General features: G+C 42.7%; 4 protein-coding genes across 5 annotated transcripts; 2 read left to right on the top strand and 2 right to left on the bottom strand.

The window, feature by feature from the left end:
• Positions 1 to 1,590: 1,590 nt before the first annotated feature.
• Positions 1,591 to 7,896, bottom strand: syngr3a (synaptogyrin 3a). The gene is made up of 4 exons (XM_079178294.1): positions 7,747 to 7,896; positions 5,158 to 5,392; positions 4,524 to 4,669; positions 1,591 to 3,645 (listed from the first exon to the last, which is right to left on the bottom strand). The coding sequence occupies exons 1-4, from the start codon at positions 7,846 to 7,848 to the stop codon at positions 3,436 to 3,438; spliced, it is 693 nt and encodes a 230-aa protein (XP_079034420.1). The 5' UTR covers positions 7,849 to 7,896; the 3' UTR covers positions 1,591 to 3,435.
• A 585-nt stretch (positions 7,897 to 8,481) lies between these two features.
• On the top strand, positions 8,482 to 15,515 carry drg2 (developmentally regulated GTP binding protein 2). 2 transcript variants are annotated; one of them, XM_079177656.1, is made up of 14 exons: positions 8,482 to 8,500; positions 11,605 to 11,709; positions 12,100 to 12,257; positions 12,447 to 12,536; positions 12,622 to 12,682; positions 12,899 to 12,989; positions 13,112 to 13,184; positions 13,422 to 13,512; positions 13,625 to 13,722; positions 13,951 to 14,027; positions 14,183 to 14,271; positions 14,369 to 14,427; positions 14,545 to 14,598; positions 15,159 to 15,515. In XM_079177656.1, the coding sequence occupies exons 2-14, from the start codon at positions 11,646 to 11,648 to the stop codon at positions 15,243 to 15,245; spliced, it is 1,092 nt and encodes a 363-aa protein (XP_079033782.1). In that variant the 5' UTR covers positions 8,482 to 8,500; positions 11,605 to 11,645; the 3' UTR covers positions 15,246 to 15,515. The 2 variants fall into 2 exon arrangements, with proteins under 2 accessions (XP_079033782.1, XP_079033781.1); XM_079177655.1 differs by lacking the exon at positions 8,482 to 8,500 and adding an exon at positions 11,288 to 11,397.
• gfer (growth factor, augmenter of liver regeneration (ERV1 homolog, S. cerevisiae)) lies at positions 9,624 to 11,294 on the bottom strand. Its single transcript, XM_079177659.1, has 3 exons — positions 10,879 to 11,294; positions 10,279 to 10,490; positions 9,624 to 10,146 (listed from the first exon to the last, which is right to left on the bottom strand). The coding sequence occupies exons 1-3, from the start codon at positions 11,089 to 11,091 to the stop codon at positions 9,984 to 9,986; spliced, it is 588 nt and encodes a 195-aa protein (XP_079033785.1). The 5' UTR covers positions 11,092 to 11,294; the 3' UTR covers positions 9,624 to 9,983.
• A 9,743-nt stretch (positions 15,516 to 25,258) lies between the features above and the next one.
• On the top strand, positions 25,259 to 27,759 carry LOC306709260 (uncharacterized protein; the record flags this gene model as incomplete). The annotated part of the gene is made up of 2 exons (XM_079177327.1): positions 25,259 to 27,091; positions 27,649 to 27,759. The coding sequence occupies 2 exons, from the start codon at positions 25,259 to 25,261 to the stop codon at positions 27,757 to 27,759; spliced, it is 1,944 nt and encodes a 647-aa protein (XP_079033453.1).
• Positions 27,760 to 27,958: the final 199 nt, after the last annotated feature.

Here is a 27,958-nt window from a genome sequence, read left to right as displayed (position 1 = left end):
GAACATTTCATGTCTGGAGTCTCTACAAGCTGATATTCAATCCTCAGAATGAACCAAAACAAATGTTTGTATTAAAGATTAAAAATCGGTTTCTTTAGGAAATAGTTTGCAGTGATGTTCACACAACTTTTAGGTTCTTTGACTTGCATCAAATACACTTAACGGTACCAAACGATACCCAGAGTACCTGAAAGTATTTGGAAAATCAACCCGTCCTGAAACCCAGAATACTCCACAAGTGTTTTCTGGAACTTTTCTGATCCCCAAAAATCCTTAAAAAGGAAATACTACTGCGTTATCCCTAAATTCATAACATATACTCACTTAACTATATGCACTCGCTGACAGACAGTCTGGTGAATAAAATGTTTTTGTAATGCTCAACGGTAAATCTTAAACCTTATCTTTGTTTTACAAGACTTTAAAATGATCTTAATCCTTTTAATGCTCCAACTACAACAAACTGGAATTGGCTTAATACCCATTTACCCAATCTGCATTATGACTCTGAGTCATTAACCTCATTAATTATGATTTTAGACGGCAGATAACCCTTTTTACTCTGAGTATACACTTTTTGGGACAGGAGCTGGAATACAGAGCGTGTACTGCACCCGACTACCTCACTCACTACAGTTTATAGTTGTGTTTCTGGGTGCAGAGAGTTTACGGTCCACACTCTGGCACAGTTTCACCCCGGAGCGTTGAGATACGTGCACACGAGCGCATGTGTACGTGTGACCGACTCGATCATGAGGTTGAGGCGACATCACTGAATAAACAAAGAGTTGTTCGGGCGTGTGGTCAAAGTTGCGGTCGGCTGGCCAATCTCATTTTGCAAAAAAAACAACTTGTCAACTTAAGAATTACATAGTATTCAATATATAATGAGATCTATACAACAATTTCATGCATTATTATCATGATTACTTTTAAAACTCTCGTCCCGTTGCTGCAGTACCGTCTCTGGTCAGCAGAGGCCGCGGTTTACAAAGGACCAATCAGAATAGCAGGCAAAGCGTTCTACGGGTCAATATTATCACTAATATCAAGTTTTATATTTGGCTCTCTTCATCAAAACAAACTCTTAGTTCCATACTTTGTAATTCATACATCTTGACAGTGACACTGATAATATATTTAGCGTTTTGGGGGGATATGATTAAAGGGTGTAACAGACTTCCTCCTCTGCACTAAAACACGTGTTCAAGAAAATAACTTTTCTGCACCACAAAATGTAATTAACTACACGGATTCACACATTTTCACATACGTCCCACCCACACGCCTCCCATGCTAATACACGTGCACACGTACACCTGTTGCACGTGGACGCACTCCCTCACACACACACACACACACACACACACACACACACTAAAACTACAGTTTCGCTGATGGCGAGTGTACGTGAACCACGACACAGACACTGCTACACACCGACATGGTTGGCATGATAACTATCTACATCTGGGCCCTTAGTGACCAACATCCACCCAAACCTGTCCCCAAAATTCAGACGACTCTCCGACCTCCCTCATTGAATAAAAGCTCATCTGTTGCCCCCCCCCTCCCTTCAGACAGTAACAACATATAGTAATGTGGTAATCAGAAGACAACTATAAGAACACAGGGCAGTTTGGCAGCTTCTAAAACGTAAACATAAACAGACCTGACTTACCCAGACTCTCCCCTCTCGCCCTATTTTATACACACAACACCCAACACAGGACACTGTCTCATGTCACATAGTACATTCCCTGGTACCATGGACGGATTATAGGACTATGGGCCCCTGAACACCACCCTCTTGATGGTGCTTATGAGTCTTTTTCTGGTTATTTTGTCTCTTTGTCGTTGTTTTGAGTCTCTTTTTGGTAGTTTTGAGTCACTTTGTAGTTCTTTTGTGTGTCATATAGTCACTTTGATTTTGTCGTGGTTGTTTTTTTACCTTTTCCAGTCATTTTGAATCTCTTTTTGGTAGTTTTGCGTCTCTTTGTGGTCGTGTTGTGTCTCATTGCAGTCTTTTGTGTATCTTTGTAGTCTGTCGTGGTTGTTTTTCTTCTGTTTGTGGTAGTTTTCAATCTTTTAATGGTCGTTTTGTGTCTCTTTGTAGTTGTTTTTACATCTCTTTGATGTTGTTTTGTGTCTCTTTGTGGTCATTTTGCATTACTTTGAAGTTTTTTTACATCTCTTTGCAGCTGTTTGTGTCTCTTTGCGACTCCTTATAGTCGTTGGATTGACTTTCCAACAAGAAATGTAAAGAATCACTTCAAACAGAGGCTCTAGTCGAGGGGGCCCCTGACCCCATCGGCCCTTCCAATAATCCGTCCATGCCTGGCACAGAAAAATAACAGACTGAAAAAGGATTCCCTGTGGATCTTTGATAAACCTTGGAAAACAAACCCGTGTGCAAGAATGACCCAGAATCACACAGATTCAGGTATTGTGATGATATATTTTGCATTGTGACACTGTTTTTCTTTAAAATAATTCTTATATTACATCAAGGAAGACCATAAATACCAATACTAATTTTATTTAAATTAGAAACAAGCTGCTGTGGAGGATCTGTTTTGATTAATATATAACTTCTATATCAGCAAACTTCACCAGGGAAGCTCAATGAAAGTCAGATAAACACTTTTTAATTTGCCTGAGATTTGTTAGTACAATTCAAAGACTAGTATGTAATTTGAGACAGTGCCTGAAATTGGTCTGACCTGACGTAACTAGCCTACCTACAGTACAGTATATACCTACAGACCTACATGAGAATGTGAGATATTGCACTTAGTCACAAAACATTGTTGTTGTTTTTTTACAGCATGTGGAAATCTACTAAAATTAAGTCACTGTCTGAGACACAGTACAGTATGGCACTTAGTTGATCTCTAAGTTTGGAAACATGCAGATTCAACACACATGATCACTTTTAACGGACCAGACCGTACTGTAGCTAAAATATATATATCATTCCCCGAACATTCCCCGTTTGGCATGAAAGGGGATTTTGACACTTCAATGAATGGAAAGAATAAGATGAAGGTGCTGTATGTGAGTGCCGTCTGCACTTTTATCTTTTATCTAATACTGCTTTGTGGTGGAGTCACTCACTTTTTTATTTTTTTTGGTCAGAATTGTGTCTACAATATGGCCTTCTCTTCTACATTTTCTCTTAATTTCTTTTCCTCTCAAGAGGACACTGGACTTGGGAACGCAAGAATTTGAGTTTAATATACAGGTCAAGAAAGGTGCAGAAAAAGCTGGAATGTTAAGGAAGGAAAGGGAACGAGACGAGGGAACAAAGAAGGAGAGGCCTACTCAGCCCAGATAATCAACACATAATCAACTGCAGGTGTAACATCACAGAAAGCAATTTTCTGTCACTTTCCTCTCATCCATCTCCTGAACCTTCCTCGTCCACCATCTTATCTAGTAAATGGGAACCTGGTACGTGGGCGCTGCGTTGTTCTCGGTGAACGGCGGGCTCTGGTAGGTCTCTGTGGTCTCAGTGGTAGCGCCTACTGGGGAGTTGGAGGGGTACGGCTGGGTGGGCGCGCCGCCGTCCATGTGCTCCGTGGTGAACAGAGTCATGTCTGTGCCGAGCAGATACTTCTGGACCGCGCGCACCGTTAGACCGGCCTACAGGGGCAGAGGGGGGGTGGAAAAGATTAGAAACGTTCATGCAAAGAATAGAGTGAATAGCTTTACATTTAATAGACGGATACGAGAGAATAAGGGTATTTTCCAAAATGCAGAACCATTATTTTAAAAACCTACAATGTTTACAACGACGACGACGCCTCTTAACTCACAAACTACTAAAGATAGGTGCGTCACATTCAACACAATACAGGAGATGCATGACCAGTTTTTAAAAAATTTAATCAGAGACGGATTACTGGTCATGGTGCCTCTAATCTTAACTTTTCTCTTTGGAATGTCAGATTGCTCTTCTAAAACTGTGTAGGTCCCGATCAATAAAAGATAATTGACATATTTTAAAATATAATGTCAGATAGTATTTGGTTTAACACGAGGAGAGGAGTTATAGAGACTCTTTGTCTCCAACGTGACATTCAGGTGCAGTTTTAGACCGACATCAGCACTTGGAAGTCATGGTTGACAAAGTCAGGTTGAAAATGTAAAAATGTTTGAGGGTGTTTTTTCTCTGCTGTTAGATAGTAGGGGGGGGGGCTTTCCTGCATCTGTGCCGAGGAGCTTATTGTCTCGTAATCTGAGCAGAGTTTAGGTGATATTGTACATTGATTCAACAGCTGTGTGTGTTTTCTGCAACCCTTAAAGGAGAACAATGGGGGGAAACATGTGTTCTGTAAGGTTAAGGAAAGGTTCATGTTTCAGAGAAGGAGAGCACCGGTCAGTCGTCTGTGTGTTAAAGGCTGGTCTGCACTCATTAGCAACAAACCCAACTAAATGCGTACTGAGGCACTATGCAGAAAAAGTTCCCATGTTTCCATTGCTGCATGTGTGTGTGTGCCTCTGTTGTTGCTTGTTCTCACCCAGGTGATTATGGAGAAGAAGGAGAAGGCGATGGCAGCCCGGGCTGCGTCCGCCCCCTGGTTGAGTGGCAGCTCGTCGGCCGTGGTCTGAGACCACTGATTGGCCAGGAAGCAGAAACTCACAAAGTACAGGAAAGTCCAGAAACCTGCCAGCGGAGCAACAACAACACTTTGTTACGACAGAAAGAGAAAAGGTAGTTTCCAACTTTAAACATGAAACACAACCTGCAGTTCTTTGTTCCCTTTAGAGATGAAAGATACTCTCGTTTCTCTAACACCGTCTTAAGTTTACAGGTTTCATTTCTCTTTATGTCCTGTGTTGTAAGACAGCAGTCATCTGAAACAAAGAGGCTGGCCTAGTTGCTATTTTGGGGAATCCCTGCCGATTAGAAATAAATCACACACTAACAAAAAACTGTCAGAATCGGTTTATTGCCGAGTACGTTTGCACATGTAAGGAATTCATCTTGGTGCTTGGAAATAAACCCAATGCAATAGTATAAGACATCATTTAAAAATCAAAAAATGTGATTTATGTCAACTCTGTCTGCTCGTGTGTGTGTGTGTGTGTGTGTGTGTGTGTGTGTGTGTGTGTGTGTGTAAACACAACTGAAACACAGATGGTCCTCCTCACCTGAGAAGCCGATCTCGAGCATTATCGCCTTCTTCCTGTCCTTGACGGAGCTGATGGAGGAGAACTTGTAGTCGAGCATGAAGAAGAAGGAGCAGGCCAGCAGCCCCACCAGGCCCACGAACACGCCGTAGTTACACGCGTCCGCATTCTTGTTGAAGACACAGTGGAGACGCTCGCTGCCCAAGTTCACGTAGCCCTCGTTCACGATGGAGGCAAACACCACCAGGGAGAATATCTGTGGAGGAGGAAGAGGAGGAGGAAAGGGAGAGAGGAGGAGGAGGAAGAAGAAGAAGAAAGTGAGAGACAGGGAGGAGGAGTTGGGGTAAGGAGAAAACTATGATCAGAAATTATTCCCCATATCTCTCTCCTCTCAGTGGAAACAGGGTTGTTTCCTCCACAGCGTCTCTCTGAGCGCGCTCAGACCAAAGACATTAACCTAATTTCTCATCTTTGTCTCAGTCTGACTGAAGACGTGGATGCTTCACTTCCCATCAAGAATCGTCCTGAGGCGGTGTGTGTGTGTGTGAGTGTGTGTGTGTGTGTGTGTGTGAGAGAGTGTACACCAAAACGGGAACGTCGCTATAACTCATGCTGTAAAACTATTTGTTCTCTTGTTGTTTTTTATGAATGAGACTCTTCTTTAGGTCCAAATCTGTAGATCTGTTTTGCTTCCTACCTCTGTCTGGACTCACACACTGATCAGCTGACTAACTCTGGGTGGCAGAATAGGGCCATGTGACACACACACACACACACACACACATACATGGGCACTCACACTCGGGGGTGTGGGTCATATGATGGTGGACAATGGGATAATAACCACACTTTAAAACCGATCACATGTGTGGATATAATCTGGTCAGATACACGCTCAGGTGCTTTTAGTGAATCACAATGATGAAGCTGCTCATGCATCAAAGCACTGCAGAGAAAAAACTTTCACTGATTTTTTTAAAGGAATAAATTCTACTTCTATTTTTACATTGGGATATCTTATCAGTTTGTGATCATCAGTGCGATACAAGAGTCATTTTCCACATCTGTAATTTACTTGTTTCGTTTACTTTCCCTGTACTTTCATCTGCTTTACTCTTTGATTTCCTTGTAAAGCTTCGGAGAGCAGCAGCATCGTTGTAGTCGGTGGTTGAAAGTCACCGAGTACATTTAAGTAAGATAATTGTAGACCTACTTTACTTCAGTAGTTAAATATGCATTTTTAAACTTCTGACCCCAACCACTGGATTAAACTGCCTACATGTTTATTTATTTAAGTCTCAATCTCAACCAGCTTTAACAGTAAAATGGCTCTTATACGTCATTGCGTCAGAATTAACGATGTAATAATTGTATACATATTAATACTTCAGTAACTGGACATGTTTTCTGTGTGTAGGATTTGCCGACATCTAGCAGCGAGGATGCAGATTGCAACCAACTGAAACGTCTTCCGTGTGCCAAGCGTGTTTAAAGAACTACGGTGGTTCTCCTTTTAAAAGGTATACTTCTGATATAAGTACATGTTGTACCTTCACTCAAGTACAAGATCTGAGTAATGTTACTTCTAATATCATGTGATATGTGATTATATGATCTACACTTCGAAGGATTTCAGCTACAAAAATACACCAACAAGCAACAAAATGGGCAATTAAACTTTAAAGCACATTAGCTCAAACAGTGACTGATCTACAGGCTAAGCTGGATGTGTCCTTCATAATAAGCTAACGACGTCTCCGACGGGCTCAGTAGGACATCATGCGGAAGCTGCACTGGAAACATCACAGACACCGGAGACTGATTAGGACTAAAATAAAAGATGTTGGCACACATCTCACGCTCTGTGACAGGTGTCTCCTCCTCGGTGTGTTTCAGAGATCTCCCTCCTGCACCGGTAGAGAAGACCTTCTCCGTGTCACCCAAAGGTGATGCGTTACATCAACCGTTAGCGCACGACGCGCCTCCGTGGCCCTGCGTGCGTAATGATGACCGCGGACCAATCACAAGGTGGGGTGACGGACGACGACCGTTTAGGGGCAAAGAAAATCGTTAAAAATCATGAGCTGAAAATATAATTGGCGACGCAAAAAAACAACTTACGATGTGTGGGCACATAGTAAATAATAAGGTGTCATGTAAGATATGAACAACAGGAAGCAGGAGGACTGAAACGGTCTCGTCTTTCTACACAATCCGGTCCGGTCTGCTGCACATCTTATTTATAGAGAACTGACTGACGAGATTTAGAAGAAAAAGGAGAATAGGTCGGTTTCTGCTCAGAAAGAAAACCCCTAACAAACATCTGTATTAATCAGTTTCATGGTCAGGGTGTCAGACAGCCAGCAGGCCTTGGTTACACCCTGTACGCTGCATTTCTATAAAGACTCCGCTATAAACACTCGTTCCTTGGTTTCCGTTTACACACCCTGCTTATCAATTATCGCTGGATTTCTGGAGTCTGTATTTGCAGTGAGAACACGTCACGGGTCTCGCGCAGCCACGACAACACAGAGCCCCCCCCCCCCCACACACACACACACACACACAGTCAGCAGTGCCTGGAGAAAAAAAAAAGACCCCTGCTCTCACCCAGGAAAGCACTCTGAGGATGGTCTGCGGCTGTTTGGCGAAGGTAAGCGGGTCGATGGTGGACCCGGACCGGCCCGCTCCGAACGATCCCACTCCGTCCATCTTCTGTCTCTCTGTCTCTCTCTGTGTGCGCTCCTCGCGGCTCCTCCACGCTCCCGGCTCCACGGCAGGATGGATGCGCTGCTGCTCGCTGCTGTGGGGACTGGTCCTGCGCGCACGCGCACAGGCGCGCGGGCACAGAGGAGGATGCCGTGAGTGTGTGGGGGGTGGGGGGGGTTAGGGGAGCATGACCGATGTGCCCGCGCTATAGACTGTGGTGGGATAAGACATTGTTGCACATATTTTTATATTATCATTTTAATATAGAATGTAAATAGAATAGAATACATTGTTATGTCTTCAAGAGGGGCCTTCTGTCAAATTAGCCTACATTTAAATAAAATAATGTTACCACAAGCCAGACATCAGAGCCCCTCAAGTCAGCTGATCCGGCTTTGACAACACCTGTGTGGATGTATTGTGGGTCTGTAGTGCCTTTTAAGTACATCCACCAAATTAGACTTGTAAACTTGGAATGTAAACTACTCTCAGATTTCTAAATCCTTACATTTCCAGATAAGAAAAGTACCACTGAGCCTGACTTCTCTGTCCTCAGTTGCAGACGCAGGCCTGGAGCTAATGCAGAAGTTAAAGATGGACTCCTTCTAAATATGAGGCACAAAGGCCACGAGGACTGCAGGCTACAAGCACTATGGTGAGTATAAAAAGAGAGGAAAAATCCTGCCTGAATCCTACATTAGCCTCACACACATTGTTATGAAATATGTCATTGAGACAAGTCTCATGATGCCAAATACCACAATAAAGTACAGTCACAAGTTGCTCGTCATGGGATATTTGTTAATCGGCGATGATCATTTAGCCCAAAGCAGCTTCAGACAATAAAATACAGTAGTTCTGGTATTGTGAAAAATCAGCAGGGTCATTTTCACCACTAATATCACATGAATTATGTTATGAAAATGGCAAACTGAAGCTGCTGTGAAATACAATGTCATGCATATCATACACGTCTCACACCACTAGAGGTCAGTGACGTCTACTTCAAAATGTAATATCTCAACAGTAATGTTAAAAGAAGTAATTCATACCAGAGTTGAGGACGAATACTGGTTGTGTTAGTATGTGGAACAAACACAAAACCCCTTTATAGGATCATGACAGTCAAAACAAACAGTAGCAGCTGAGCATTAGACTCGTGTGGTTGTGTCCTCTACTGGTTCCTCAAATAACACATTCATAATCAGTGTTTATTAATAACAGACAGGTCACATGGCTGACTAAAGGAGAAAAGGCTTCATGTGGTGCAACTAACAGGTGTTTTAATCATTCACATAATACGTTATCTACTTTTATGAATCGTTTATTCTACTAAAAGTCTAAATGACATCTTACCGAACCTGAAGAGTCTCTTCCAAAGTGTTTATTTGGTCCAACAGCCAAAAATCAATTTACAGTGACACGAATAAGAGAAACAAGTATATTATCACTTTTGAGAAGCTATAATCAACACAACATAGTTTGTTTTTTAACTTAATTTAATGATTTAAATGATCAATTAATCATGGTTGTAAATAGCAAATTACATAATTACTAATTCCAGCACTAAATTATGCAAATAAATGAACATAATCACAAAAGACACACAAAGTGAGTAACTATACAAATATTCAATGAACATACGATGAAAAAACATTCTGTAATCATCATGTCCATCATATGACATTATGGACATGATGAAGTCATTTGGGATATTTCTAATTAATTGCAAAATGAGATTTGAACCTTAACCTTCAGGGTGAAATAAGACTTCAGAACAGGAAACAACATTTTAATGGGCAGATTGTAACTAACTTACTGCTTCGACAGATAAATCTGAGCTCTATGGGTCAACAAACACAAGATTGAATGTAAAATTTCAATATCAAGTTTGTATCGCAAACCTTTAAAACTCCCCAACAAACGGAATTAACAAGAAGTACCTTTCATTTTATCACCGGATCAGTTTTATTAACTGACCATAAAAGAAGAATTTGAAGTGCACAACATAGTCTCTCTCTCTCTCTTTTCTCCACAACAGAGTCGTGAGCTCCACTTTGTGGTGTTCCCACTCAAAGTTTTGCACCGACAGAAATCATTTTTCCTCTCGGGTCTCGGCTCGGTCCTCACACCTCTCATCAGTCACAGGAGCCATCTTTCCACCCATCCCTCCACCTCTCATCGACACGGGAGCAGTCGAACTCGGACTTGCCCAGCCGGAGGTTAACGTCATTGTGGATATGACAGAGCCACTGAGAGAGAGCATGGCGACTCCTGGTGTCCGGCTGATTGGTTTTCAATCTGCAGAGAGGAAATGGTGCATTTACAAACAGCCTGCTCTTGTCCAATAACACCTTGAAATGTGAAAAACCCACAACAACAAGCGGTTAAGATGCCTGCATATTAAATCTAAAAGGATCAGTGTGGTCTGACCTGCCCCTGAGGTCTTCTGCACATTCATCACATGGGAAGAACTTGGAGAAAAGGTTGATGAACTGCCCCATCTCTTGCTGCTGGGTAGAAGATGGTCTATCGGGGTAATACGCTGCCATGGTGTGCAGGAAGGACCAGGTGTTACGCCCCAACTCCTCCCTGTCCAACGGACATTGTGGGTCTTGTGGCTCCGACTCTGCAGCTCGGGTCTCCTGGAGAGTCAAAGTGGTGTTTTAAAAAGGGAAGCCAAGTGCAGTGCGTGGTTTATACTGATTTGTGGTTTCACATGAATAACTTATCCTACATATCCTGTCCTACAGGCAGGTTCTTCGCCACAGCCAGAGAAGGAGATCAGGATCAAATAACTTAGTTGATATGAAAAGCTTTGGATCAGATGGGGAGAGAGCCTCTGGTATTACAGGATGAAACCCAACTTAACCACCATGTAACATTGCGTCATGACATAACAAGTTTACAAAAACTCGAAGGAGAAAACTCTAGCACGTGAACAATTAAAAAATATTACCCTATAAACAATCTCAACTGTAAAAGTAATATTTCTACGGATCCTCTGAAAACCCCGTCTTGACCTCTTGTCACCTGTACAGCAGCTGTCGTCTGGTTCTTGTGGATCTTCATCCAGGATTTAAAGTCCGTACAAGCTCTGCATGGCTTCTTTTTCACGTCCCCGGTCTGCTCCGGTTCTTTACCGGAGCCGTCCTCCGGTGGTTTAGCGACCACAGCAAACGGAAAACCTTCAAACCCGGGCGGGTTGGCGGTTGATGTTCCTCTCGGTCCCGTGGGCGCAGCCATGTTCGCTGTCTATACTACCTAATAACTAGGAACGACTGATCGATACACCATCGGGAATGTCCGGCTGTTAAAATGCAGCTACATGTGACTGGGCACATTATCGCTTTTTAAAAAATATTTGTACTCCACCGGGAGGACAGCTTCGTCGTCGTGCTGCACACTTACCGACTGATGTGAGCGATAACGATACATCGGACAACATTTGCGTTTCCGTGTTTCTCCCGGAACGTTTATGGGCACGGAACGACTTCCGGTTTGTGATGTCAGTTAACCGTGCATGCCGCTGAGTCAAGCTTCTGCCAAAGTGTAAATTTATATTATATTACAACATTTTACAAAGTTGTCATTGCACATGTTTTATGTAGATAATTATTTAAAGCTAGTTTGTGTCGAATCATTGTTTTTATTCCGGTTTGTTGACTGTTATGTCCCACTTGTTAGCCTGGTGGCTAACAGAGCTAACAACTGTGGAGTGACACGTTTCTTCTTTCTGTTATTTCCCCCCCTCGGCAGTGAAACGTTAACGGTGTAACAGGAACACCTGAACCGCCACAATGGGGATCTTGGAGAAAATCGCGGAGATAGAGCGAGAAATCGCTCGGACGCAGAAAAACAAAGGTAGGAGAGGGCAGCCGCGAGGCTAACTGTTAGCTAACCCATGGGCGAACTTGTGGCCATCTCTGTTGTCTGACTCTTTGTGTGTGTGTGTCAGCTGTCGGTGTTGTGTTACTGATTAATCTCACCGAAATCCAAGGAGACGCGTGCTAATCGACACCGTAAGCTTGATTACAGCAACCACACACCTAAAGGAACAATCCCCCAAAAACACGTTATCTCTAAGTAACAGCTAATACATTCAAATGACTCAGCTCCAGTGTGGTGGTTGTGCAGGTGTTACAGTGTTATAGCCACCTTTCCTCACCTCTCACCTGCATTATTGTGGTGTCAGACTCTTGCTTTTAAAGCATCTTGTGTTACAATTAATTTTGTTCTCATTGATTCCTCCAGCCACTGAGTACCATCTGGGTTTGCTGAAGGCCAAGCTAGCCAAATACAGAGCTCAGCTCCTGGAGCCCAAGACAACGGGAGCCAAAGGCGAGGGCTTCGATGTCATGAAATCAGGAGATGCTCGTGTTGCTCTTATCGGTTTCCCCTCTGTGGGTAAGGTACGTCAACACTGCGGGTAATGGACTGTGTTTTCTTGTCTGGATCTGCACCGTATCTCCAAAACAAACAAAGAAATAGTAAGATGGTTGAACCGAGCCAGCGTTGAAAAGCACCAGAAAGAGAAGTGAAACATAATCCAAAGATTCAACGTGTCCGGGTGTAATTGAATCCTCTGTTGTGTCCCGCAGTCCACCTTCCTTAGTTTGATGACATCAACAGCCAGCGAAGCTGCTTCCTATGAGTTCACCACTCTCACCTGCATACCCGGTGTCATAGAGGTAAACGCAATCGCAGCCGCGGCATGTCTTAAGCATCGTTAAAAAGAAAGACGTGCTGTTTACACTGTTGTTTGTTGCTCTTCAGTACAAAGGGGCCAACATCCAGTTGCTGGATCTGCCAGGAATCATTGAGGGTGCAGCCCAAGGTACGCTGAGATGTTTTGTTTACTTAAACCCAAAGTGAGCAGACGCTGTAGTCCATCTATTTTATTATTATGGTGTTGTATCAGAACTATTAATGAATAACAACATGTGGGGTTTTCAGAGTAACGGTTCCTTCAGTTCATAGTTTAGAAGCTGTCGCTCACAGTAACGAGAAACGTCTTCACAGTGATTGTAAAACACTGACTGACTGTTCACAGGTAAGGGTCGAGGCCGGCAGGTCATTGCTGTAGCCAGGACGGCAGACGTCGTCATCATGATGTTGGACGCCACAAAAGGAGAAGTTCAGAGGTGTGTGACGCCCACTGTGTGTGTGTGTATGTGTGTGTGTGTGTGTGCATATTGGAGGGAATTTGAGAGGCTGATGAGTCATTTCATCAACTAATTCTTCCCTTTTTATTTCGTTTTTCTAGAGAACTTCTAGAAAAAGAGTTGGAGTCGGTGGGCATCAGACTCAACAGGTCGAAACCTAATATATATTTCAAGGTACGTTTTCTATCATCCTCCTGCGTGGAGCATCAATACCAACAGCTTAGTTCAAAGAGACATGGCTCTTGTGTTGTGGCTAAATGTGGATTTAGGAAAAAAACTGATTGACGGTTGCCGTAGATAGAAATTAGTAATGGTACCTTGCTTTGGCATAAATGGGCCTTGCTGCTAGCAAAGAAATACTCAGATTATATTACTAAACTGTGTAAAAATGTGTGATTAATCTCTCCGTAGCCCAAGAAAGGTGGCGGCCTCTCCTACAACTCCACAGTTCCTCTCACCCAGTGCTCAGAGAAGCTGGTTCAGCTCATCCTCCACGAATACAGTATCCTTCACTTCTCCAGCACCAGAGGAGGCGGCTCACGGAGAAAAAGATCTAAATGAACTTAATAAATCACAGGAGAATACGCTTGATTTCTTTAACCCCTTCTCCTCAGAAATCTTTAATGCAGAAGTCCTCTTCAGGGAGGACAGCACACCAGACGATTTCATCGACGTCATCGTGGGGAACAGAGTATACATGCCTTGCCTTTATGTAAGTCAGTAACCATCATCTGGGTCTAACATTTTAAATGTCTCAAAGCCAAATTCCAAGTCCCAAGAGGTTTTTTCTGAACATGTTCAACCCATAGAAATAATTTATTGTGCAAAAACGGTAATAATGTATTTGGAGTTAAGAGGTTTCGGCAAATCTGCCAAGCTTTTAGCTTGTGTACGTTTGTTTGGGGTCTTTTTTCCCTCATATTATTTTTGGTATTCACAGGTGTACAATAAGGTGGATCAAATCTCCATCGAGGAGGTGGACCGCCTGGCTCACAGACCTAACAGTGTTATCATCAGGTCAGATATCTGTGTGTGTGTGTGTGTGTGTGTGTGTGTGTGTGGATAACAGTAGTCTTGGTTGGAAGCTGCCATCTCACTCTTTTAATATCTATCTATGTAGGTATGTGGGAGTTAAACATCTTTCTCTGTTTCTGTCCTCGTGTATATTTCAGTTGTGGGATGAAGCTGAACCTGGATTACCTTCTAGAGACGTTGTGGGAATACCTGGCTCTGATTTGCATTTACACTAAGAAAAGAGGAGGTACGCGCACGTTTTCCCTCATTCACTTGTTGGACTGTCGCAATCGCATGTACACCGAATATATTAAGTTTGTGTTCCTTTCTTCTTTTTCCATTAGAGCGCCCAGACTTTAGCGATGCCATCATTATGAGAAGAGCAGCATCTGTAGAACATGTGGTACGTAAAACGCACATGTAGAGTCAAGATGTCCAACATTTGTACATCAATAATAACCCGACGGTCAGCAGATCGCGCTGTGTATGATGTGATGTTGCTTTGCTTTCTCCCCCACAGTGCCATCGAATCCACAGAACCTTAGTCGGACAGTTCAAATATGCCCTGGTTTGGGTAAGTTCAAGTTTTCAGCAACTCATGTGCCTCTTGTCCCGTAGACTGTCTGAACAAGCTTACACCTTTTGGAAGCATATAATTTAACATATCAAGATTGTTTTAGTGTGGTATTGATGTTGCTTTCATCCCACAATGGGTTGTGCAACAGAAATGGAAATGTAAGCATTCTGAGCTGGAAATATAAATAGTACAGAATGTATTGATTTTATTTATTGTATGACACTGGGACACGGTGTATGAACACTGACTGTAAGCAAAGTCATTGTTCTTCAGCTTCATTAAATGTCCCTACTCGCATCATTACTACAGTGAACACAGCTGCAGCTCTTGATGGGGAAAAAAGCTCTGACCATAATACTCTCTATATTCTATATTCAGTGTTCGCTCAATTGACTCTCTAAATTAAAACCACCCTTAGAGCTTCAGCTGTGTTTACGGTGTCATGATACATGAGACGCAGAGGATCTCTTGTTCACCGTGTAGAGATTCACCCGCATTAGAAACACAAACAAACAAGACAGGAAGGGTCTGAACCGAGTCGTCTGTTGGTCTTCCAGGGAACCAGTACCAAGTACAGCCCCCAGAGGGTCGGCCTTACGCACATCATGGAGCACGAGGACGTCATCCAGGTCGTGAAGAAGTAAAGCGAGCTCCGGGTGGAACAGAGGAGAAGCCGGAAGAGTCACACTTCCGTCGGAAGAGTCAAAATGGAAACAAAGACCCACTGTACAATACAATTACTGCAAAGAAAAAATAGCTGCCATTCTTATTTTGTATATTAAAATGAACAAAATGCATTGAAGAGACGGAGCTTGAGTTGAGTTGGCTGTGGACAGTAAATGGTGTGTTTTACTTTGTGATTATAAGAAGATGCATTTGATTCAGAGGGGAAATGAATAAAGTCCATAAAATGATGAATCCTTGTGTTTTATTACTATAAGTTTCACTGTAATGTATTATTGGTATATTTAACTGCATCTCACCTGGAGTACATTCAGTCACACCTCTAATTCCTGGACATCTTTCCGTTGCAGGAAGCTGTTCAGTATTTAAAAAAGTAACTATAAAGTGAATAGTCGTATAAATACATTTAGTAAAATCTAGAAATTAAAGATTGTGAAATTATTTAAGACATTACTTCAACTCTATTATGAAATATTTTCTTATTTTCATGGTGTAACTTATTTCAAAGAATTTAATTCTTAATTCACATTAGATATTTAATTAAAATGTTTAAACCTGAATACATCTTTTGGGTCATTTGTGGGCGGCGGAAACAAGCTGTGAACACACAACACTGACATAAACTGAGATGTGACAGTTATGGAGCAACATTATCATTCATTTGGATCTCGGTTCCAGCCCCCTGGAGAATGTGAGTCTGATATTTACTCTTCATTTAGTTCTGTTTTTGTCTCCACTCACTCCTGAGCAGAATATATTCCAGTGCTTAGCTGCTAAATGCTACTCAATGTTCAGCTAGCTACATGCTAACTTTAATGCTAACATCCAAAGCTCCACATGGATAATCCTTAAACTCAGAGCTCAGGTGAGCCTCAGATAAACTTTCCAACTTCAGCAGATAAATGTGAAAACAACCTTTTAGCTCCAGATGCTGCACAAAGCTAACTACATCATTCTGGAAGGTGAAGGATCCAAGCGAAACTAAGTGGCAAGAGGGACCTAAATAATGCTGCAAAGCTCCCGATAAAAAATATAACTCAACCATAAAGTATTAAATTAATTCATTAAATGCATTACTTATCCTCACTGTAACTAAGTCTATGTTGTTTTGTGACAGAAGTCCCTCAGGTGAGCATCCTGCACACACCTTTATGTACCTTTATCCCTTCTGTACACCAGGTGAGGGTCAGTCACCTTTGACCTGTCTCCACTGCCTCGTCCATGCCGCCCAGCTGTCTGCGTCCCTGCTCCAACGCTCCACGGCAGGCTGACCAGAAAGTATGGACTCCCAGCCAATGCTCCCCATTCACTGGAACACACACACACACAAGCACAATGGCACCATTAAATATTCAGAAGCATCTCTTCAGGGCTGGGAGAGGGGTGAGTGAGGGAGTGGGAGGCTTTTACGAGAGCGACAGAGAGAGGGGCTGTGTGTTGACACCGCTGGCCTTTTAATAAAGATGCCTCAAAGATGTCCCCTCACAGTGAGTCGTGCATGGAGAGATTCTGCTTCGGAATAACCTGAAGAGAAGAGGAATGATGGAGGGATACCATTGTAGAGGAAAAGGAGAAACAAAGGTACGGTCTAATGGGTGTGTATTGTGTGGAGCAGGCATGACACTTGATGCTGCTTGGCCCCATATGGCATGGCCGAGAGAGAGAGAGAGAGAGAGAGAGAGAGAGAGAGAGAGAGAGAGAGAGTGTGTGTGTGTGTGTGTGTGTGTGTGTGTGTGTGTGTGTGTGTGTGTGTGTGTGTGTGTGTGTGTGTGTGTGTGTGTGTGTGTGTGTGTGTGTGTCTGTGTGTGTTTGGTGCCTCTGCACATAAGCAAGAACTGGCTGTTTAATTAGAGTGCTTTTATAAGGCTTGATAGTATTTAGTTTGGTACCATCAGTAATGTTGTTTAAAACTGTAAGCTGATTTTCTGAGTTTAGTCTTAATGATAAAAAGCAGTTTGCAGACTTCCTTCTCCTCACTTAGCTCCTTTTAATCAGATGACTTGTAACCTGTGAGTTTTCCTGAGTGTAATCAAAAGTAACGCAAACAAATGTTCTTTTTAATTTGCTATAGAGCTGCAGTGATTAATTGATTAGTCAATTAGTCAAGCAAAAATTCCATAAAATAGCAGTTTTCAGTCTTTCAAATGTGAAGATTTCCCACTTTTCTCTGGTTTATCAAAGAAAACTTAATATATTATTTGGTTTACGGTTATCACCCAAGAAAACATTTTAAGATGTCACCATAGACTCTTGGAAAAATAGGACTTTTTTATCACAAATTTCTGGCATTTTATAAACCAAACAATCTAATCAATTAATTCGTCAAGAAGATAATCAGCAGATTAATCGATAAGGAAAATAAAAAAAACGGGTAGTGCTTATTTCTATTCTATCTGCACAGTGTCTTGCTTTGCTGAAACCAAAGAGCTCCTCTCTTGCCGGTACTAAAACAATAATTGATATTAAATATCATATGTGTGTTGTACAAACAGCAGCTGAATTGCAGGTAGAAAGTCACTGCTGCTAATAGGTTCATTTTCCTTCAATCCAAGTCAATGAAAAATGGTTTTGCAACATGACTCGTGTATTTTCTAATTGATTTAATATCATGTGAGTTTCCCTCAGTGGAGCATAGTGACTGCTGAGTGGTTTTAAATGAAGCAGAATGAAGACTTAATGGACTATAAATTGAGGTCATATGACTGAAAGAGTCAGCGATGCTTCCATGACTCTTAACTAATCGACTGAAACCTGAGAACTACTTTCTTCTTGTTTTAACAACAATAATTACACGTCAGGTTTCATGCTGTGGTTCAAAATGTACTTAAAAGCATCAGTTCCTCCTGGAAGACGTTCAGCTTTTGCTCTCTGCAGCCTTGCCATGATATATACATTAATTTGGCAGTTATTAGATAGATGTATAGAGATATGTAGAGAGCAGACATGAAATACTTTCAGTAGTTGGTTTTGAGTTTAAAAAATGACAATTACTGTTGGCAGAAATACTCTTTTAAAACCAGATTTTGACAGTGGCATATAGATAGTGACAATCTGCCATTGTCTGTCTTTTCTGCTTTCATAAAATACACCAATATATATATATATACAGTATATTTATGCATAACTTATTTAATAATGAAAATATGGACAGATTCTCAGCAGTGATCCCAAAGCCGGCAAACATATTTCTCATCATTTACTGTAAACTACCTGTAAGATTTATTTTATTTTATTCTGATCCACATTAGTAGCCAAAGCACCAGTCATTCTTCCTGGGGACAGAGATTGCTGTGCAGGACCAGGAGACTTACTGTTGATCCCACTTTAATTTGAATGAATGCATATAATTCTACATCTTTCTGGCTCATAGAATAGAAACGACACCAGTCAAAAGTCACCAGCATTCCAGACGTGTGTCAGGACGCGGATTACTTCGCCTCTGCCGCCCTCTTCTGTCTCAGCCTGCTCATTACATGAAGCTGAGAGTCCAATCATGTGATCGCAGTGTTTTATTTAACAGCTAAAGATCAGAGGGAAACCTCTGGCTTGCCTTCAGATTCACTTGGATATTGATTTTATGAGATATCATTAAACTAAAATTGGCCAATAATGAAATGAGTGAAGAGTTAAATTGACAATAGACACTTTTATCCTCTGTAACCTGAGTTAGTGTGGACCACAAACTATGAAACACATGAGGTGACCAAGCAAGTGCAAAACTTGTTCATGACACTGTAAAAAATATGCTTTTCTTTAAATCCCAATGACATTTTGATTGTGGGATTACAATACAGGTGTTGTCTCCACGCAATGTGGTGGGAGGTTCTTTGTTGTTGGGTTGGGTTTGTAAAATAGCCTATTTGCTAGAGTTGAGTTTTACTGCTTCGTGATGTTCTCTTCTCGGCACACCAAACGTAGAGTACGTCCAGTTTGACAAAAGACTCGGACATGTGTGGAGCTCACAGGATATTCTATAAGCAAACAGGGAGTTTATGAACAATCGGATGAAAAGGCTTTTCTCTGCGTGTTTGGACTGAGCATATGTTCTTGCATAAGGTAAAGGTAACAGACTGTTGTGTACTACATTTGCCTTTATGTTAAGATAATCTCTTTTATGTTTGTCTAGAGGACGGATTAGCTCATTGATGTACATAAAGAAGCAGGACTACACAGAAAAAACACTAAACTCACGCATTCATAAATTCTCACACAAACACAACCTTTATGTTTGTCCCTTTTTAAAGAGACGGGTTGCATCATTAGAAAGTAACATATTGAAACAATAGACCATGATTCTAGTGGCCACTTGCTACAAATCATGAGCATTGGACCTGAAGGTTTGAAATGCTAACAAACAAAAGTGAATGTTTGTCTTGAGAAATTTAGACAGAACGTCAAAAGTAAACCTTTAAACACACACTCATCTTTCGTACCTTAAGGAACGAAATACTGTCTTTATGTACTGTATGAAGACAGTATTACGTTTCTGAGTAATATTTAACTAGGGCCGTCCTCAACCAAAGATATTCTGTCGACTAATACGATTCCGGGGAGGACTGATGATCGACTAAAGAATTCTTTGTTGACTAAGACCAGCAAGATCGATCAGTCGACCTACATTTACCAAAGCTCTGTCCTCATGCTGTGAGTGTGTGAGAGAGGCCTTTTTGTGGTGTGTGTGTCTGTGTGTGTGTGTGTGTGTGTGTGTGTGTGTATATATGTGAGGAGATCTGATAAGGCTCCCTGACACACACACGTTTCACAACCTTTTGTCACTAAAGGGGTTTACATAACAAATGACTCCCTAGGCTCTGACGTCGGGACACCAGTGTGGGAGGATGATAGCGTATTGTGTGTGTGTGTGTGTGATCCTGCCATTAATGCACAATGGACCAGCCCGATTGTTTACTGAGGCAGAGGCGGAGGGGAGGCAGCACTTACACACACACACACCACGTGTGCACGCATGTTTACTAAGAAGCCTAACCGCTTCATGGATTAATGTAAAGAGCGGTCTTATTCCCGGACCAACTCCTTTCTTTACTCACTATTGTACATTTGTACTGTAGATGTACAGGTAATCACTGAAGCCTCACTGATCAGCAGATGTTTGTTTGTTTCACAGCATTGAAGGCTCATTGTGTGTTCAGATGGGCCGTGTAATTTAAGGAATGGTTTGTGAATGTGTGTGTCTGTGTGCAGAGGGCTATAAAACATCAGCACAGGGTCCAGAAGAGACGGTGCAGACAGAAGCCAGTGGGTTAGATTTTTGCTCCAGACAGCGAGTGGGTTCAGCAGACGTTTTGGTGGATTTAAGAGCTCTAAATAACAACACTCAAAAACAAAAAACAGATAAGGTAAGCTGTACCAAACACAAGCACTGCCTGTAATTATACAAATATTGTATATTGCCACAAGAGGGTGTGGCAGTTCATATATTGCATTTTTAGCATTTGTCTCCGTCTTCTTTGTTTGATGCCTCTGGTGTTCAAGAAGTCAAGCGGCTCTGTGGGGAAACCGTGAGTTACTTCATGTTGTTAACTGTCAGATGTTAAAATGGTGTTATCACTACATTTTTACAAAGTGGCAAAGTAAACAACTAAGGAGAATCAGTTTACTTTATTTGTAAATGGTATTTACCACTTCATGAATAATTCACTGTGAGTAATATTTTGTGTGATTATGGTTATTATTCATAAATTTGGATGAATCTGCACCAAGTCAGTTGGAGAAGTTGTGCTTGTGGCGCTTTGTTTTGGTATTAAAAATGTATTCACTAACTTTAAAACGGCTACGCAGTCGGCGTTGCCACTGCACATCACAGTCGTGGATGAAGCTCAGAGGAGTGATTCGTCTTGTTGGCACCACCTCTAAATGCACTACAGCTTGCAATGAGTAACACCAGCCTTTTTTGTGTTGTAATTGATTCTGGCGAGACGCATTGAAAAAAGAATTAAAAAAAAAACGAAGCCTCAGAGGCGGAAATAGTGAGACTTTTAGTCTCTTGTGTAAGTCAAGCACAGGAAACGCTGGGTCTTACATTTCCCATAATGCAACTCACATAGCCTCTTTCTTTATAGTCTCCAGCTGTGTTTTAAAACCCTGAAAAGCTTCTTTCAAAAACCACAGAAGACATTAACTATCTTTTGTTCATAGACTGTGTAGTGATGAGTGAAGTGAACTTCACTTGTAAAGCTTTTGATGCCAAGCACCCGTCTCCTGGAAAATGTTTTTTGGTGAGCTGTTGCATCATCTTACAAGTAAAACATCTTGTTACTGTGAGATCGCCTCAAAGTGTTCTCTCTTTACAAGTAGTTTGTGATGGATTTGATCGAGAGACTGAAGAATCGATGCATGAAACGTGACCAAGTCTTGAAGATTTATTTTGTGTTCGTGTTTGATACCGCCGCTAAGCATTTGGTATTTACATTCACATGTAACGGATACGTTAAAGTCAAATTGAGCATCTAATCTTCAGGTCTAACAATAGCCGTCTCTCCAGCCAAGTGTTGGTGTTTGATCCTCGGTGGCAGGTCTTCAGTGTGTGAGCAGTCGCTGGCATCTCGCCATTGTCGCTGGGTAATCTGGCAGTGAAGGTTAAGACTTGAATGGAGCTTAAAGGATTACAGGAAACCTGAGTCCAGCCTCCTCATCCTCCTCCTGACTCACCTCCTCTGTCTCTTCCTCTGTCACTCTTGTCCGTCATTTTCCATTTGACACTCGTACCATTTGGTTTTACTATCATCATTGCAGTCTAAGCTTTGTAGGGATGACAATGTCTGTCGGTCAGTCCACGGCTTTGGTCCAAACTGAAATATCTCTTTATGACCAAATACCAATAAAACTAATAACATTCCCATGTTAACAAGCTAAATTAAGATGCTGAACATGCTAAACACTATACCTGCTAAACATCAGTGTTGTCTTTCTGAGCATGTAGAGTTCTTTTCTGACTTTTTAGCAGGCTTGGACGTTTTGCTTTTTTCTGAGACAAACCTGTGTGTGTGTGTGTGTGTGTGTGTGTGTGTGTGTGTGTGTGTGTGTGTGTTTGTGTGTGTGTGTGCGTGTGTGTGTGTGTGTGTGTGTGTGTGTGCGCCCATAGTCATTAAATGAGCCTGTTGGCTGTGCTCTGCTCAGGTGATCTCCTTTATTAGTGTTGTGTCGCTGAGTGCGTCTGATGAAAGCATGTTGTCAGTGATTGGCGTGTAGATGAAGAGACTCTCTATCGTCACTCTCCATCGCTCTCTGTCATCCCTCAATCTTCTGTTTCTCACTATAACAATTTTCTTCTCTCGTTTTTCTTTTTCAAGTTCTGTCGTTCCCCGTCTTTACTTTCAGTTAATTCCTTCTTTCACCCTCTCCCTCTTTTCATTCCCATTTTTCTATTCAGCATTAATGTAATCTGCAGTTCATTCATCAGCAGTTCGTTGATGCACCTCTCTCTCTCTTTGCCTCTGTCTCCCTTTCCCTCTTTACCTCCTCCATCGCTGTCGTCTGCGCTCCCTTCATTAGTTCACTCAGTCAACAGACCACGTCAGTCAGACAGCAGATACACATCACACGTATCAAATAGATCTCTTAGTGTGTCTCTTTTACCTGTTTGGTGACCAACAACCTCCACTGTGTGTGCATCTGATGAGACAGGAAGGAACTTTTGAACTTTATCTTCGTCTTCAGTTAGATGATACCAACAGCTGCTGTTGTTGTTATTGCTGTGCAGCCTGCAGACAGTTTAGAGTTTTGTCATGGTCGCTGCACCTGAGGATACGTGATACAGATTTCTTCTCAGATCGTATCTTAGGTCAAGACTATTAGTCGTTCCAACTCAAGCCGGCGGAAAGAAAAGATGGAGGCGAACCTGTTAACTGTAATTGACTTAAGTGACTTTTTTCTGTTTTCCGTAACTTAGAAGAAATAATATTTCCATGTCGATAAATGTCTTTGAATGTTTAGTGTTTGCTGTTATCAGAACATGTTTATCAGTTTGTCCTTCTTTCTTTCTTTCGTTTGCATTTCGCTCTCTATCCTCTGTCTGCTCTGTGGTGTCTGGCCTTTAACCCCTGACACTGGCCCGCATGTATAATGCATTGCTTGGGGAGAAGGCCAGGGCGGGGTTGACCCTTTGTGTTATATTTAGAGAGACCTGCGATGAATGTTTTATCCGTGCTGCGTAGCCAGAACACAGGGCAGCCATTAAACATTCATATCTGCCACTGAGATGACCTCCTGGAATATCAGCCTGTCATCAATGAATTAACATCAGATCATCATCAGTGAGCTAACATCAGACCATCCTCAATGAATTAACATCAGCCATTTATGTAATGCCATCACACCTCACACCCGCCCATGTTACACCTTGCTCTTCCTCTGACCGGGCAGAGATGCATGATGATGAAGAGACAAATGATTGAAAGGTTTAATATTTTTTTGACTATCCTTTTTTGATCATATGATGATATTTAGAGAGATGCCTAATAGCCACTGAGCATTTAGAGGATCATGGCAAGATGAAGAAAAGGACAGCAAATTAAGAAATGGTGCTTTTTTGACCTCGTAAATCAGGCTCCAATTAGTGGAAAGACTGGAAAGAAATGACTTCAGCTAGCTGGAGTGGAACACTGACTAGATCAATAGGTACAGCAATAATGCATTTTATTGCTTTATTTAAGTCCTGAGTTGAATTTTCCTGCATCAAATGTGCTCATATGTGTACTGTTGGTTTGTGTGTATACTGTTGAATGATTGTGTGGACATTTTAGCATATATCACTCTCAGCTGTGGTCCATGCTGCTACTGGCGTGGTGTGTGTGTGGCTTCGCCTCTCAGACACAGTTTAGCAACAGCTCAGGCAGCCTGCATTATTCATACAGGAGCGAGCCTGCAGATAGGGTTACCCCGAGGCAGTATAGCTGGTGCTTTAAGTGGGCCTTTGCAACTATATCATAGGGATACACTCTGATGCTTATACACGCATAGACACACAATACATATGATCATATGTGCATGCACATGAGCTGAGGATACGATGCGGTATGGCTGGAGCGGCAGTAACTAGAGAGAGATGCAGAAGGTTGCAGGAGGTCAGAAAGGCAAGCTGACGTGGATGTGGGAGGATACAACACGCATACACTCTCAGACAAAGAGGAGGGCACCCCTGAAGGCCGAGACTCACGCAGACGCATTCACGTCGGATCTCCTTGTTGGGGGGGACGTCCTGCCAAAGTTGGTGCGGCGGCCAAGATGAGGATTCACTGCCGGACTCACAGGACGCATTGACAATGGGAAACACACAAAGGACTACACAGACTTTGTCACTGGGATAACAGGGTCTTTTATTCATCATGTGACCCTGGGAAGTTACTTACAAGCCTATAAAGAGGAACAAGAAGTATTTTTGCTATGTTGGATGGACTTCAGTGGACAAATTCTGTGAGCCAGAGTCAACAAGTGGGTAAAACTGAGACGGACTGGAACCAGTTAGATCATTTTTTTCTCATATATATAACATTTTAAATTCAAGACGCACCTGCCTATTTTTTGAAAGGTAACATTCCTAGACAGGTTGCTGTCTCTTTTTACTCACACAGAGACAACAGCTCTTTTTGCCGATGCTTGAAGACGTTCTGTAATGCGAGCGAGCACTGATGGCTGAGATTCCGACTCCATTACTAGATCGTGTTTTGAAGTACTGTGGTTTGTGTTTGTCTCTGTGTGCATTATAGAACAACTGACTTGGGACAGACTGTGCTGGGGTTTCTGGGGTGTTACAAGAATACAAGAACAGATCAAATGGAGAAAAAAGGGAGAGAAGACCTGAAAAGAAATGGGAATGAGAGGATGTTGCTACTATTCAAACTCTTTTTCTCAAGGGAACATATCAACATTGACATTAATACTGACCTGCTTTAGCACAATCTGGGAACTTGTTCTTCCTCTTCTTGTTTTACAATGATTTGAGTTTGGAAACATCATGCCACCAAAAAAAGGTGACACAAAATCAGCTGCCAAGAAAGGCAAGTCTGAAGAGCCAAAAAAAGGAGGAAAGGATGATAAGAAGGGAGGGAAAGATGACAAGAAAGGGGGGAAGAAAGTGGAGGAGCCACCAGCTAAAGGGAAAGGGAAGGATGATGGAAAAAAGGGAAAGGGAAAGAAACCTGTCAGCGAGTCAGAGGAGGGGTCCGAGGAAGAAGAAGAGGAGATGAAGACTGAGGAAGAAGAGAGTGATGACAGTGAGGAAGAGGTAGTTACCAAGAAAGATAAAGGGAAAGGGAAAGGGAAAGCAGCTCTGAAAGGTGCATCCAAGGCCATAGCTGTGAAGGGTTTTAAGCCTTCAAAAAACTCACCTCCGTTGGATGATGAGGCAGAGGAGGAATCAAAGGGAAAGTCGCCGGTGAAGAAAGGGATGGGTGCAATAAACCTAAAAAAGATGAGTGATGTCAACATCAAAGGGGCCTCAAAAGCAATGCTGGGCTTTGTGTCAGAGGGACAGAAGAAGGGCACAAGTGCCGCTAAAGCACCAAAGGCAACAGCTCTCAAAGGAGCATCAAAAGCCCTCACAGGCCTCACAGGGAAGTCTTCTCCTTTTAGCATGCCCTCTAAACAGCAAGCAGAGAAAGCAAAACCCAAGAGAAACCTCAAAAGCACCTCCCGTCTTTTTCTACGAATCTCCAAGAAAAAGAAGCCCCCTGGTGTTTCTAAACCACTTCTGGGATCCAGCAAGCTTTTTGCTGGGTTTGGGGGTAAATCGACTTCCGCTGACAAAAAGCCAGGTCTGTCTGGCTTCAGCTTGTTTAATAAAAAGAATGATTCTCCAAAAGAAACCACACCACCTAAAAAGACAATAAATCTGTCCGGTTTAGGGGGCAAGGGAAAAATGGCAGCAGAGGCAAAGGGATTGGGAGGGAAGTTTAAAGGCATGTTTGGGAAAAAGACAGCAGAATTAGGCTTTAAGACTAAAGGCTGGATGTTAGGAAGGATGGCTGCAGCATCTAACTGGTTGACAGGGAGGTTCCTGTCTGCCAAGGGCCATGGTCGGCTGGGGGCACGAGCAGGTGGACAGGAACGAAGGAGTCTGTCATTTGCTAACAGGGACACGAGAGGGGGACAGACTCATTATTACAATGAAGCCTATGAGTATGACGATGATGAGTATGGATATGAGGAAGATTACCACAACAGTGGGAGACCTAGAGGCGACCTGAGACAACCAATGACCTATGACCCATATGACCCTTATGGAGGGGAACTGGAATACTATGATGATGACGAGTGGGAAGATGAATATGGTTACTATGATGATGAGGGCAACTTTTATTATGATGATGACTTGTACTATGAGGATGACGTGGATTACTACAGTTACCCTTATGGCTATTACGATGATGAGTATGAGGATTACTATGGCGATGAAGGGATGGAGTATTACTATGGTGAAGATGGAATGCTGTATGCAGTGGAGCCAGAGACATATGATTACTATGATAATGCCATGGATGGTTTCTATGACCCCTATCACCCCGAGCTGTATGGAGATTACTTTGACCACAATATGGCTTATAACAATGGGATGTCATACCCACATGGCATGATGAGTGGTGGGTATGATGTAGTGCCAGGCCTATACAATGAACCAATACTGGGATATACGGACCCTGTTGCTATTCATAACCCCTATCAGCAACCTTTCTATATGGATGCTGGGCTGGATCCAGCTGAAACAGGACAGCTATATGGACAGGAGCAGCTGTCTTACCCTCTTCCTGAGCCATTTTCAGCAGAGCAGTTCAGGGTCCCCAGGCCCCAGGTTAGGCTATTTGGAAAAGACAGACTAGAGGTGGAAACCCTGCCACCTCCCCTGCCACCTCCTCCTCCTCTTAATTCTTATCCCACCTCCCCAATGTTTCACCCTCCCTCCCCAGCTCTTGACCTCAACAATCTGGAAATGATGTCAGATATACAATATGAGCAACCCCTTCCCACATACCTTCCTGCACAGCCCCATTACCCCACTGTCATGAACCAACAACAAACCCCCATTTTTCTTAGACAAGGCACCTCCCCAACAGCTATGACCATTCAACAGGATCATTTCTCTCTCCCTCTGCCTACTCACCCTTCTTTCTCTGTTCCTCTCAATCACATGTCACCATCTCCCCTACCACTGCATTTGGCCTCCCAAGTGTACCAACCATTCCTCCCCCAAGACCCACAAATGTTCCATATGGGGCAAATGTCACCAATAGCCTCACAAATACAGCCACCAATGCCTCCACTGATGCATTCACAACTGCATTCACCAGTGGCCTCACCTAGGCTAGTGCGACGAATGAGTCCCCATCCATCCCCTCAACTGTCACTTAGGCAGGGATCAGTAAGGGCAATGGCGCCTCCTTCACCCCACCTCTCAACACATCATATGGACTTCCAAACAGGCATCCAGCCAGACCCCCGTCTCTCCCCTTACTCACATAGGAGAGGGCTCACTAACCGGGCCTCAATGGCAGGCCAAATTCCGTCTTCCCAAAGGCGTAGGCCACCCAGCTCAACTGCATCTCCATCACCCCAGAGGAGAGGGATGTCAGTTAGAGCTCAGCCATCCCTTTCAAGAGAAAGGGGGGGAGTTGGGTTGCGCAGGGCTCCATCAACTGTCCGACCACAATCTCCGCTTTCT

This window comes from Pholis gunnellus, assembly GCF_910591455.1.
Source record: "Pholis gunnellus genome assembly, chromosome: 17".
NCBI classification, from domain to species: Eukaryota; Metazoa; Chordata; class Actinopteri; order Perciformes; family Pholidae; genus Pholis; species Pholis gunnellus.
The sequence above is the reverse complement of the archived record's forward strand: the minus strand, read 5'-3'. Positions and strand labels throughout refer to the sequence as shown.

Excerpts from the sequence above, each read along its gene's own strand:
- drg2 (XM_079177656.1), top strand. The coding sequence starts at position 11,646 with ATGGGGATCTTGGAGAAAATCGCGGAGATAGAGCGAGAAATCGCTCGG. Across the intron at positions 12,683-12,898 it reads CATTGAGGGTGCAGCCCAAG|GTAAGGGTCGAGGCCGGCAG; the intron begins GTACGCTGAGAT and ends GACTGTTCACAG. Across the intron at positions 13,723-13,950 it reads TATACATGCCTTGCCTTTAT|GTGTACAATAAGGTGGATCA; the intron begins GTAAGTCAGTAA and ends TGGTATTCACAG.
- syngr3a (XM_079178294.1), bottom strand. The coding sequence starts at position 7,848 with ATGGACGGAGTGGGATCGTTCGGAGCGGGCCGGTCCGGGTCCACCATC. Across the intron at positions 5,393-7,746 it reads TCCTCAGAGTGCTTTCCTGG|ATATTCTCCCTGGTGGTGTT; the intron begins GTGAGAGCAGGG and ends CCTCCTCCACAG. Across the intron at positions 4,670-5,157 it reads GCTCGAGATCGGCTTCTCAG|GTTTCTGGACTTTCCTGTAC; the intron begins GTGAGGAGGACC and ends CTCCGCTGGCAG.
- gfer (XM_079177659.1), bottom strand. The coding sequence starts at position 11,091 with ATGGCTGCGCCCACGGGACCGAGAGGAACATCAACCGCCAACCCGCCC. Across the intron at positions 10,491-10,878 it reads AGACGACAGCTGCTGTACAG|GAGACCCGAGCTGCAGAGTC; the intron begins GTGACAAGAGGT and ends TTGACTCTCCAG. Across the intron at positions 10,147-10,278 it reads GCAGAAGACCTCAGGGGCAG|ATTGAAAACCAATCAGCCGG; the intron begins GTCAGACCACAC and ends TCCTCTCTGCAG.